At 47.8% G+C, this 10452-nt stretch overlaps 1 protein-coding gene across 1 annotated transcript; it reads left to right on the forward strand.

Moving 5' to 3' along the window:
* Positions 1 to 662: 662 nt before the first annotated feature.
* Positions 663 to 3814, forward strand: LOC122733961. The gene is made up of 2 exons (XM_043974656.1): positions 663 to 686; positions 2834 to 3814. The coding sequence occupies exon 2, from the start codon at positions 2963 to 2965 to the stop codon at positions 3812 to 3814; it is 852 nt and encodes a 283-aa protein (XP_043830591.1). The 5' UTR covers positions 663 to 686; positions 2834 to 2962.
* The last annotated feature ends 6638 nt before the right edge of the window (positions 3815 to 10452 follow it).

The raw sequence follows: 10452 nt of genomic DNA on the forward strand, positions 1-10452 counted from the left end.
TCTCTCCTCTATAAAAGATTTTGCCTTCCTACTCTTCTGGGAGGAAGATATTTCTAAGCCATCTCCTCCCATTGTGGCTAAGTCTTCCAATTCTCTCTTGGTCACTTTCTCTAGCGCCTAACAAAGGACCATTTTAATTCTAACTGGACTGCGTGTGAGAGTATAATTCTTTACAGAGGAATACCCAAGGACCCCCACCACCTATTTCCCTGTGATAACAATCACCACCATCGCCACCAAACATTTATATATCACCTAACTGTGGGCTAGGCACCTTGCTCTATAAAAGGCAAGCGTCATTTGGAGACTTTATTTCCATCCTAAAGTTTTGTTGGAGAAAGAACTAAAGGCCAGTCTGGTTACTTTCTAGTACCCACCCCCCCACCCCCACCCCCCGCCAGGCGCCCATGTCTCTGGTTATTTGGATGTGTGATGTCACCACCATGTAATGAGGAGAGTTGTTTTCCCTCTGACTGCTCTTGGTGCTGTAGGACCAGATCATTTCTTGACACCCTTGGCCTTGGGAAGGAATGGACTCATCTGAAAGAGCCTTTTGAATGAAGAGATTCACTGAGAGAAGATCAAAGAGAGAAAAGTCTAATAGGATGCATTGGATTTCCTTCATTCACCTCCTGCAGGAAGTTACTCAGCTCACAAAACACCCAAGGATTGCTTCCTGGTCACAGGTCAGGGAAAAACCCAAAGTGTTTTCTTAAATGTTGTTCCTTTCTTCTTCATTTTCTTACTTATGACTGTTTTTGTACATCACCTTAGTCGCTAATTACTTGTCCTTCTCATGAGTGCTGAAGGCAATCTTCCTTCTTCCTTCTTCCCTCACCAGAGAAGCCTCAGATTTGAGGCTCTGGTGTTTTCCAGTGTGGGCTTAAGCTGTCTTTACAAAAACAAGCACATTCCCCCAAAACTTGGTGATTATCCCCCAACTTACTACAAAAGCAAGACTCTCCTTTTTCATAGCCAACAGGAGAAGGAGCTGCTGGGCATTCTTGTCATCTAAGATATTAAATTGCCCAGGAAATTCAGATTGAGTTCATTTTAATTACATGTCATTAAGGTGCTGGACAGAGACACCCTCAGAGAGGTGGGGCATGATGGGTCAAGTCTAAGCACTGTCTCCTTCCTGAAGTGGGGATGACTTTCTTTGCCTCCATTGCACCCTATTGTCAAAGTCAACACGTTTCTAAAAAGGAAAGCCAGTGAAGAAAAAACAGTGCTGAGGTTCTTTGTCCCTGTTTCCATTGGCAGCAAACTCATCTTTGTTAGCAAATAACAAGGTGGGAGGACTATGAGGCAGTCATTGAGCTCTAGAAATCCAAGGCCTCAGAGAAATGAGCAGGTGGGCGGATGTCCTTTGAGAGAGAAAGGGAAAGAGATACACAGCATGCAATTAGGTAGGGACCAGAAAAAAATAAAGATAACAGGAGAAAAGGGTGATGAGCTGCTGAGTGAGACGTCTGACACCTTCAGGGAGGAGGATGGTAAGTGTGAGGCAGGTGGCAATTTAGAGGACTTCTGAAACCAACCCAAACCCCTGCAGGCCTATTTCCAGCCCCTCCCAGGTCCCAGTGGCTTCTCCTGAATTGTAGCGCTTCTGACCAATCAGGGCAGAACATAAAAAACTACTTTCAGGTCTGTTAAAATTGGACTGCATTAGAATCTGACAGAATTCCATGATGATAAGTCTCTGCAGTTGCTCTTTGGAAGCTGTTATCTTTGGTTACAAAGGCCTTATCTGCTGAAGGGCAGTCACCATGGAATGGTCCGTTGAGTGACCATTGGGGTGGGGAGGCAGTAAGCGTGAGGTACACTGGGGAAAGAAGCCATTTTGGTCAAAGAGGTTTTTATTCATTGTAGCTCTGCCCTGTGTACCCCTATATTGGGGGGTTATGAGAAGATAAAGTGAGCTTCTCCACTGAGTCAGGTCTTGAAGAAGCATCTTCTCATCTTGGGCAGTTCTTCCTGCTGTGTTTCTCTAGATCCTTCCCAAATTATTTACCCAACACAATGGAATAACCACCAAAGGATTTGTTGTGCTGAATGTTAAGACCAGGATTTTGAGGAGGAAATATCGGTCAAGTCTTTCTAAGGTTAAAAAATAGGGGCAGAAAGAAAAGATAGGGGCAGCATTGCTTATTGGGCTGTGTCCTCGTTCCCACTACCAGTTTTAGTTTCCTTACCCATAAATCAAGATAATAAGAAGGATTATGCCTATCACATGCTTCTTGTGAGTGAGCATCAAACATAATGAATGGGTGAAGCTTAGCTTTGGAAATGTCCAGCGGGATGAAATCATAGAATCAAAATTGAAAGAGGCTGTAAAGATCATCCATTAAAAGTATATTTTAGGGGCAGCTAGGTGGCAAAGTGGGTAAAGCACTAGCTCTGAATTCAGGAGAACCTGAGTTCAAATCCAGCCTCAGACACTTGACACTTACTAGCTGTGTGACCCTGGGCAAGTCACTTAACCCCCATTGCCCCGCCAAAAAAAGAAGTATATTTTATTAGATGAGTAAACTGAGGCCCAGAGATATTGAAGGACTTGCATATGGTCACAAAGATGGTCACTGGCAGAGCACCTTCACTGAAGATGGGCCAATGCCCCCAGTATTGTCGTATTAGGTATTTTTTTCCCAACACCTTTGGTTGCCATGGAGTTCTCATGATGTCACCAATTATTGAGGTCATCAGGCCTTTTGTTCCCTGGTCATATTTAGAGGCATGAGCTAGGGGCTTCAGCTCAGTCTTGTGCCTACCAGGGGTCAGAGCTTGGGCACTCAGCAGGGCCAAAGTGAGGCTCATCTCCCTATCTTACCAGCTTAGGGGGTAATGTCACCAAGAGCCTGAGCCCCATCTTTACATCATTCGCACATGCCTGTCTGTTGCTTCTTCAAGACCAGTAAAGTGAATACCTTAATACCATCCTCACGATTCACAACTAGCCACCATGGTAAATGATCTACCCATCCCTGTGGTCTGCTTCTTCATCCTGCAGCATTCTAACCAATCAGGCCAGGGACTGATTATCATCATGAGCTGGAAAGTGGTCCCTACTCAGCAGAACTTGTGGTGCCTACTGTGTGGGGTGAGAGCCCGATGCCATAGCTTTATTCCACCCTTCTCCTGGGTCCATGGTTACACCTTGATTTTACTTAGACATCCAAGACCTGAGCCAACAACACTGAACCATTCACCAAGCCATCCACCAAGCAACAGGCCTTGGTGGACTTATTATGGCCTACTCATCTTCTGGCAGGAGAGGAGCTATGCAGCATCCCTGAGGGCCCTTTTCCAGCAGATGTTTTTCAGCACCTTTCTGAGCTATCTGAACAGACTTCACATTGTTGTGTACCAGAGCTCATGGACCACAAGAGGCTTACATCTCTTGGCCAGTGCCAGACTACGATTGAATTCCATCTCCATCAGGGTCATCTTTGATGCCCGCATTACCATCCAGATCAGGCGAAGCACCCCTGCGAGATATCATTTCTGGAGACTGGGCTCATTCATCTTGGAATTCATCAGTCTCCGCTTCTTGGCAGTTTACGTGAACAATAGGAAAGGAGCCAGGTACTGCTGCACTGTCACCATGGGACTCCCCTTGAACACCAGATCCCAGCATGGTACCAAGAGGAAGAGGAAGAGCCCCTCCTCCCCACCATCACAGTCCCTTGCACAGCAAATCAAAAAGACTTGTGTTACCATCACCATATTCTGTATCTTTGCATCAGATCAGAAAATAAAGAGGCCCAATGTGACACAGCTCAGAAAATACACTTGTGGTCCTGTCATTTCTTGATGCGAATATTAGGAGTCTGTTTCATTCCTCACTATCTTTTTTTGGGGGGGGGGGCAAAGCAATGAGGGTTAAGTGACGTTCCCAGGGTCACACAGCTAGTAAGCGTCAAGTGTCTGAGGCTGGATTTGAACTCACATCCTCCTGAATCCAGGGCCAGTGCTTTATCCACTGTGCCACCTAGCTGTCCCCTCCTTGCTGTCCTTTTTTTTTTCTTTTTGCAGGGCAATGAGTGTTAAGTGACTTACCCAGGGTCACAGAGCTAGTAAGTGTCAAGTGTCTGAGCCGGATTTGAACTCAGGTACTCCTGAATCCAGGGCTGGTGCTTTACCATTGCGCCTTTTAGCTGCCCCCTTTGCTATCCTTTTGATCCCAACTCAAATGCCACTTCTAGGAAGTGGCCTCCCTTCTCTCCAATTTATCTAGTTATGTGTACCTTTCCAGTGGGACACTGGGGTGGGAGTGGGGGGTGGAGGTAGAGTATGAGTGGGATGGCGGAGTCCCCAAGACAGCCAGAGATGGGGTGGGGGTGGGACTACCTACTTAAGTTGGGACTGGATTTCAGGGGGAGAAAGTATTGGACTATTCACATCAGACTACACACAGAGGCACAGAAGATAAAGTGCCCTCTAAATTAGACTTTGAAGGATCAATACGACTTTGACACACACATTTGGATTTATCAGTGACAGTTGAGGTGTCCTATGTATGTATATATCATGGTCACAGTTGAGGCACTTATGTATTGGGGTGACAGTTGAGGTACGCATGTATATAGTGGGGTAACAGCTGAGAGGAGTTCGTGTATGCAATGGGGTGACAGTTGAGGCACTCAGCAGATGTATAATGTGGGGGGCCCGTTGAGGTTCTCATGGATGGATTGGAGCAACAGCTGCAGCACTCATAGGTACTCAGATATATCAGGAGGTGACAGATGATTCTATTGGAATTAATACCGATGAGATTGTAGCTGGAGAGAAAAAGAGGGTGAAGAGAAAGGGCTTGAGGGTAGACCTTTAAAGGAAATAATGCCCCCCCCCCTTAAGGAAATGAGGAAGCAGTGAAGATTACAGAGAAGGAAGTTTCCCTCTGCATTTCAAAAGTCCAGGTCCCTCACCCTTTGTCAGGCTGCCTGGCTCTGTCTGGACCACAGTATCTTTTCTCTCTTCTGCAGCTCAAAGCCTGGGGGTTTGGGGGTGGGGAGCGGAAGCAACTTTCTCTCACTCTATTGCCTTAACTTCTTCACTGAGCACAGTAAGAATCTTACTAGATTCTGAGACCGGGAGCTGAACACTTCAACTCCCTCAGAGCCTCGGGCACCTTTCTTGAGATAGCCCCAACTCCTGGTTTCCTTTGCCCTAATGACCTAATACTAACTATTCACATTGCTGGAGCATCAAGTTCTGCTTTCTGAGCAGCCCAGCAAGATGAGGGTCTCCACAGGGGTGCTGGAAGGGGAGGTGTCCCCCATTTAAATTAAAAAATAAAATTTCGAGGGCACCCCACATCCTGCAATTCAGGAAGGCACCATTACACCCCTTTTGGTGAGGGAGGCTTTTTCAAGAGCTGCCGGAGATTCCTGTCCCCAAAGTACAGCGTTTCGAGAGGAGTTACACTTGGTGGAGAGGTTCTAAAAGTACACGTTGCCCACACAATAAAGTTGCACTTCAACCCCTTTCTCCCCTGGGTGTTTTGCCTCTCTGATGACAATTCCTTGCTGTACCACAGAAGCTGTGTATACCTGTATGTGTATGTGTATGTATGAGTGTGTATATGTGTATATATGTATGTGGGAATGTATATGTGTGTTGTACATGTATATGTGTGAGTTTATATATGTGTGTGCATTGCGTATACATATATACACATGTGAAGTGTATATGTAAACAGCCATGAACTTAAGCACATATGCATTGTAGGATGTCTGCCTATACACACATGTATATAACTATGTGTATACATACATATGTTCTGGTAATGTGTCCAAGTTCTCGTTCATCATTTGTCATTTCGTGAGCATAGCACCTCGGATGGAACCCCAGAGAAAGACCAAGAACAGACACAAGATCCAGAGAGACCCAGTGTGTCTGAACAGGAGGGAATGATGCATACTCTTTGAGCTCAGGGCTCCTGGTCTTTGTTCATCAGTTTGGGACAGTTCTGGGGGGTCAGAGAGGATGTTTCTCTGTGTGCATGTATGCGTGCACACGGATACATTAGTGTTGGTCCATGTTATGGATTTGTATGTATCAGTCTTGATTGGTCTCTGTGTGTACACGTGTGTGTATCAGCCTTGGTGTGTGTGTATATGCATATGTGTGTCACTCTTGATCAGTTTGTGTGTGTGCATCAGTCTTAGTCAGTCTATGTGTATGTGTGTCTTTCTTGGTCTTTCCAGCTCTGGATCTGAGCCTCTCATTCTTGGTCTCTCTCTAGGACTCTGTGTGAGTTTGGTGTGTTGCAGATTCCTTGAGTCTGTGTCTGAGCTTATCTGTCCATCAGTCTTGCTCAGCCTATCTCCAGGGCTCTGGATCTGACTGTCTCCCAGTGCTGCTGCATCTGTGGTGCTCTGGGTCTGGTTTTTTCTGTCTGTGTCAGCCTCGGTCTATCCCTGGAGCTTGGTGTCTGTGTCTCTCTGTTATAGGGCTCTGAGGGTGTGTTTATCTGTCTGACATAACTGGTCAGTCACTGGAGCTCTGGGTCAAAGCTGGCCTTGGTGTGTGTTGGGGGGGGCCGGGATCTTTGAACTCAGGCCTGCTCTGTCCCTAGGGTTCTGGTTCTGAATCTCTCTTTCAGTCCTGGTGTGTGTCTCTAGGGCTACGGGCTCTGCGTCTTTCCATCACTCTTGGGTAGGACAGCCATTAGACCTGGCCTGCCTACCTGGCAGGTTGGTGTATCTCTGGACTTCTAGGTCTGTGTATCTCTGTGTTTCTGTCAGCATTGCTCTGTCTCTCAGGTTCTCATGGACTCTGCCAAATGGTTAGTCTTTTTCTGTTACTGAGGCTCAGTTACTGTTGCTGGTGTCCTTCATGGATCTGTCCCTGGGGTGTTGGGTCATCAATGGTCTCTCTGCTTGGTCTCCTGTATCTGTCTGTCTGTCTGAAACTCCCAGCCTGTCTGTTGCTAAATTTCTGGATCTGTGTCTGCCTGTTAATCTTGATCTGCCCCGGGTTGCTGTGCATCTGTCTGTCACTCTTGGGCTGGCCATGGGCTGTCTCAAGTCAGTGTTAGCACTTCTGGGGCTTTTGATGCCTATTTCTTTCTCTTAGTCTCAGTCCATCTGTCATCCCCATTTAGTCTCTATAACTGTGTATGTGTGCGCATGTGTGCATGTGTGTGTCTGTGTATGTATCAGTGTCAGCCTGCATCTGTATCTGTCTGTCAGCTGGTCTCATTCTGTCTCTTGGGTGGTGTGTCTCTGATCCCTCTTTGTCTTCCACTGGAACTCAGGGTCTGGCATTCTCTGTTTCTTAGTCTTGCTTTAAAGATCTCTGGGCCCTGAGGCCCTGGATCTCTGGGTCTCTGAGTATCTGGACCCTGGATCTCTGGGTTCCTGGGACCCAGGTCCCTGGGTCTCTAAATCTCTGGGTCCCAGGTCTTTGGGTCTTTGGGGCCCATAGATCTCTGGGGCCCAAGTCCCTGGATCTCTGAGTCTCTGGGCTTCTGGGTCCCTGGATATCTGGGTCTCTGGGCCCCAGGTCCCTGCATCTCTGGGTCTCTGGGTCCTGGGTTCCTGGGCCCCTGGATCTCTAGGTCTCTGGATCTCTGGACCCCAGGTCCCTGGATCTTTGGGTCTCTGTATCCTAGATCTCTGGGCCTTTGGGTCTCTGGGCCCCGGGTCCCTGGATCTCTGAGTCTTTAGGTCCTGGGTTTCTGGACCTCTGAGTCTTTGGTCCCAGGTCTTTGGGTCTGTGGGGTTTCTGGGCCTGGGCTTCCTGGATCTCTGGATATCTGTGTCTTGGGTTCCTAGTTCTCTGAGTCTCTGGGCCCCGGGTCCCTGGATCTCTGAGTCTCTGGGCCGCAGATCCTTGGATCTATGTGTCTCTGTGTCTAGGATCCCTGGGTCTTTGGGTCTTTGGGCCCCAGGTCTCTGGATCCCTAGGTCTCTGGGCCTCAGGTACCTAGATCTCTGGGTCTCTGGGCCCTGGTTCCCTGGGACTCTGAGTCTCTGGGCCCTGGGTCTCTGGGTCTCTGGGTCACAGGTCTTTGGGTCTCTGGGTCCTAGATCTGTGGATCTTTGGATCTCTGGGCCCTGGGTCGCTAGATCACTGAGTCTTTGGATCTGGCTCAGTTTCTCTTTCATTCTTGGGCTGTCACTGAACCCTGGGGCTGTGTCTATCAGGTTTGCTCCACGCCTGGGGATCAGTGTCTGTGTCTTTCATGCTGGCTCTTTGTCTGGGCTCTGTGGCTCTTTGTGTCTGTCTGTCATTCTCATGCTGTTTCCGTGGCTCAGAGTCTGTGTCTGTCACTTCTGGTGGGTCTCTGGATGTTTCACTCTTTCACTCCCAGGCCTTCTGTGTGTCTGTGTCATTCTCTGATGTCTCTGTGGCTTTGTGGCTGTCACTCTTGGTCCCTGTAGTTTTATATTGATGTCTGTCTGTCATTCTCAGTCTGTCTGTTGCCGTGTGTCTTATCTGCCTGTCAGTCTCAAGGGGTGTGTGTGTGTATGTAACTGTCAGTCTTGTTCTGTCACTGGGGCCCTGGACCTGAATTTGCCATCCTGTTGGGCTTGGTGTGTCTCTGGACCTCTAGGTCTGTGTGTCTCTGTGTATTTGCCAAACTTGTTCTGGCTCCATGGCTCCAATTGGCTCTGCGTCTGGCACTGGAGCTCAGGGCTCTTGTCCTTCATTTGGTTCGAGTCTATCCTGGGGATTCTGGGTCTTGGTCTCTCTGTTAGCTTTGATCTTTCTCCTGGCTCCCTGGGACTGGGTCTGTTGCTTGTCTCTCTTGATCTTTCTTGGGATCTCTATCTGTCTGTCAGTCTTGGTCTGTTGCTAGGTTCTATGTCTGTCTTCTTGCCAGTCTTGGTTGATCACCAGGGCTCTGGGTAAGTGTCTGTCTTCCTGTCTGTTTTGATGTCTCCGTCTGTCTGTTACTGGGGCCTTGGCTCTGTGCTTGGCGGCCCTGGTCTATCCCTGGGGCCCTGGCTCTGTGGCTGTCTGTCACTCAGTCTCGTTCTATTTTGGGGTCTCCTGTTTCTGCTTGTGTGGCTGTCTTGGCTACCATAGCTCTCAGTCTCTTGTCTCTTTGCCTATATCTGTCATTTTTGGTCTTTCACTGCAAGTCCCTTCTAGTGTGGCTCTAGGGCTCTGGGTCTAGGTCTCTTAGTCTTAGGCTGTCATTGGGTATCTAGGTCTCAGTCTCTCACTAGGAGTCTGTTTTTAGGTCTATCTATCACGTTTGCTCTCTCTGTGGGGCTCAGTGTCTCTGTCTGCCTATTGGTCTCAGTGTGTCCCTATGTCTTGGTCTTTCATTCAGTCCAGGTCTGGTATTGGGACCCTGGATCTGTGTCTGTCTATCTGGACTGTCATTGGCCATGTGGGGCTATGTACATCCCTGCATTGGTCTCGTTCAGTACAGGGGCCTCTGGGAATGTGTCTTGCTGTGTAATATGTAAGTCTTGGTCTGTGCCCATCTATCTGTAGCTGTGTCTTTGCACCTATCTGTCTGTTCTCATGCAGGACTGTGACTGAGGCAGCAAGGTAGCCTGGTGGATAGAGGTCTGGGCCTGAATTCGGGATGACTCGAGTTCAAATCCAGCTTCAGACACTGTGACCCTGCTATGACTATCTAGTAGTTTGGAGATACATGTAGCTAGTCTGTTAATGTGACTGTGTTCATGTCAGTCAGTAGTCAGTAGGCATTTATTATACCCTTCCTGTATTGGCTGACACTGTGCTAAGTCCTAGGGACACAAAGAAAAGCAGAAGTTTCAGTCCAGGAGATCATATGTGAGGGGAAAAACATGCTAACAACTATGTACATCCATGCTATATACAGTGTAGATGAAAGATAATCTCAGAAGGAAGGCACAAGCCACGGAGAGGCCAGAGCAAGCTATGCTCTCCAAGGCAGGATTTAGGCCGAGTCTGGAAAAGGGAGAAGGAGGAGGCCAGGTTAGGAAAGGCTTTCATAACTAAACAGAGGGATTTATGTTTGATCATGGAAGTACTACTAGTGGTGATATGGTCTGACCCTGCCTTCAGGAGGGTTCGTTTTCCTCACTTTGGTATAAGGAAAGGCTTTATGTGGGAAAACCAACCAGAATGTCATTTCCATGATTCAGGAATGAGGTGATGACAGCCTGTGTCAGGATAATGGCTGCATCCATAGAATGAATGGTGATAAATGAGAGATGTTATGAAAGTCTAATCAGCAAGGCTTGCCAACAAATTGGAGATGTTGAATGAAGGCGAGTGGGGGATGAAGGCTAACACTGAGGTAGCAAGTCTGGGTGGATGGTGATACCCTCAGAATTAGGGAGAGATTGGGGGGGGGAGATAATAAGCTCTGTTTTGGACATGTTGAGTTTATGGTGTCTATGGAACATCCATTTCAAAATATCCAGTAGCCAGTTGGTAATAGGGGCCTGAAGCTCAGCAGAGCTAACTAAATAGAGCTGAGAATCATCAGCCTAAGAA

This window comes from Dromiciops gliroides, chromosome X, assembly GCF_019393635.1.
Source record: "Dromiciops gliroides isolate mDroGli1 chromosome X, mDroGli1.pri, whole genome shotgun sequence".
In the NCBI taxonomy this organism is placed as follows: Eukaryota; Metazoa; Chordata; class Mammalia; order Microbiotheria; family Microbiotheriidae; genus Dromiciops; species Dromiciops gliroides.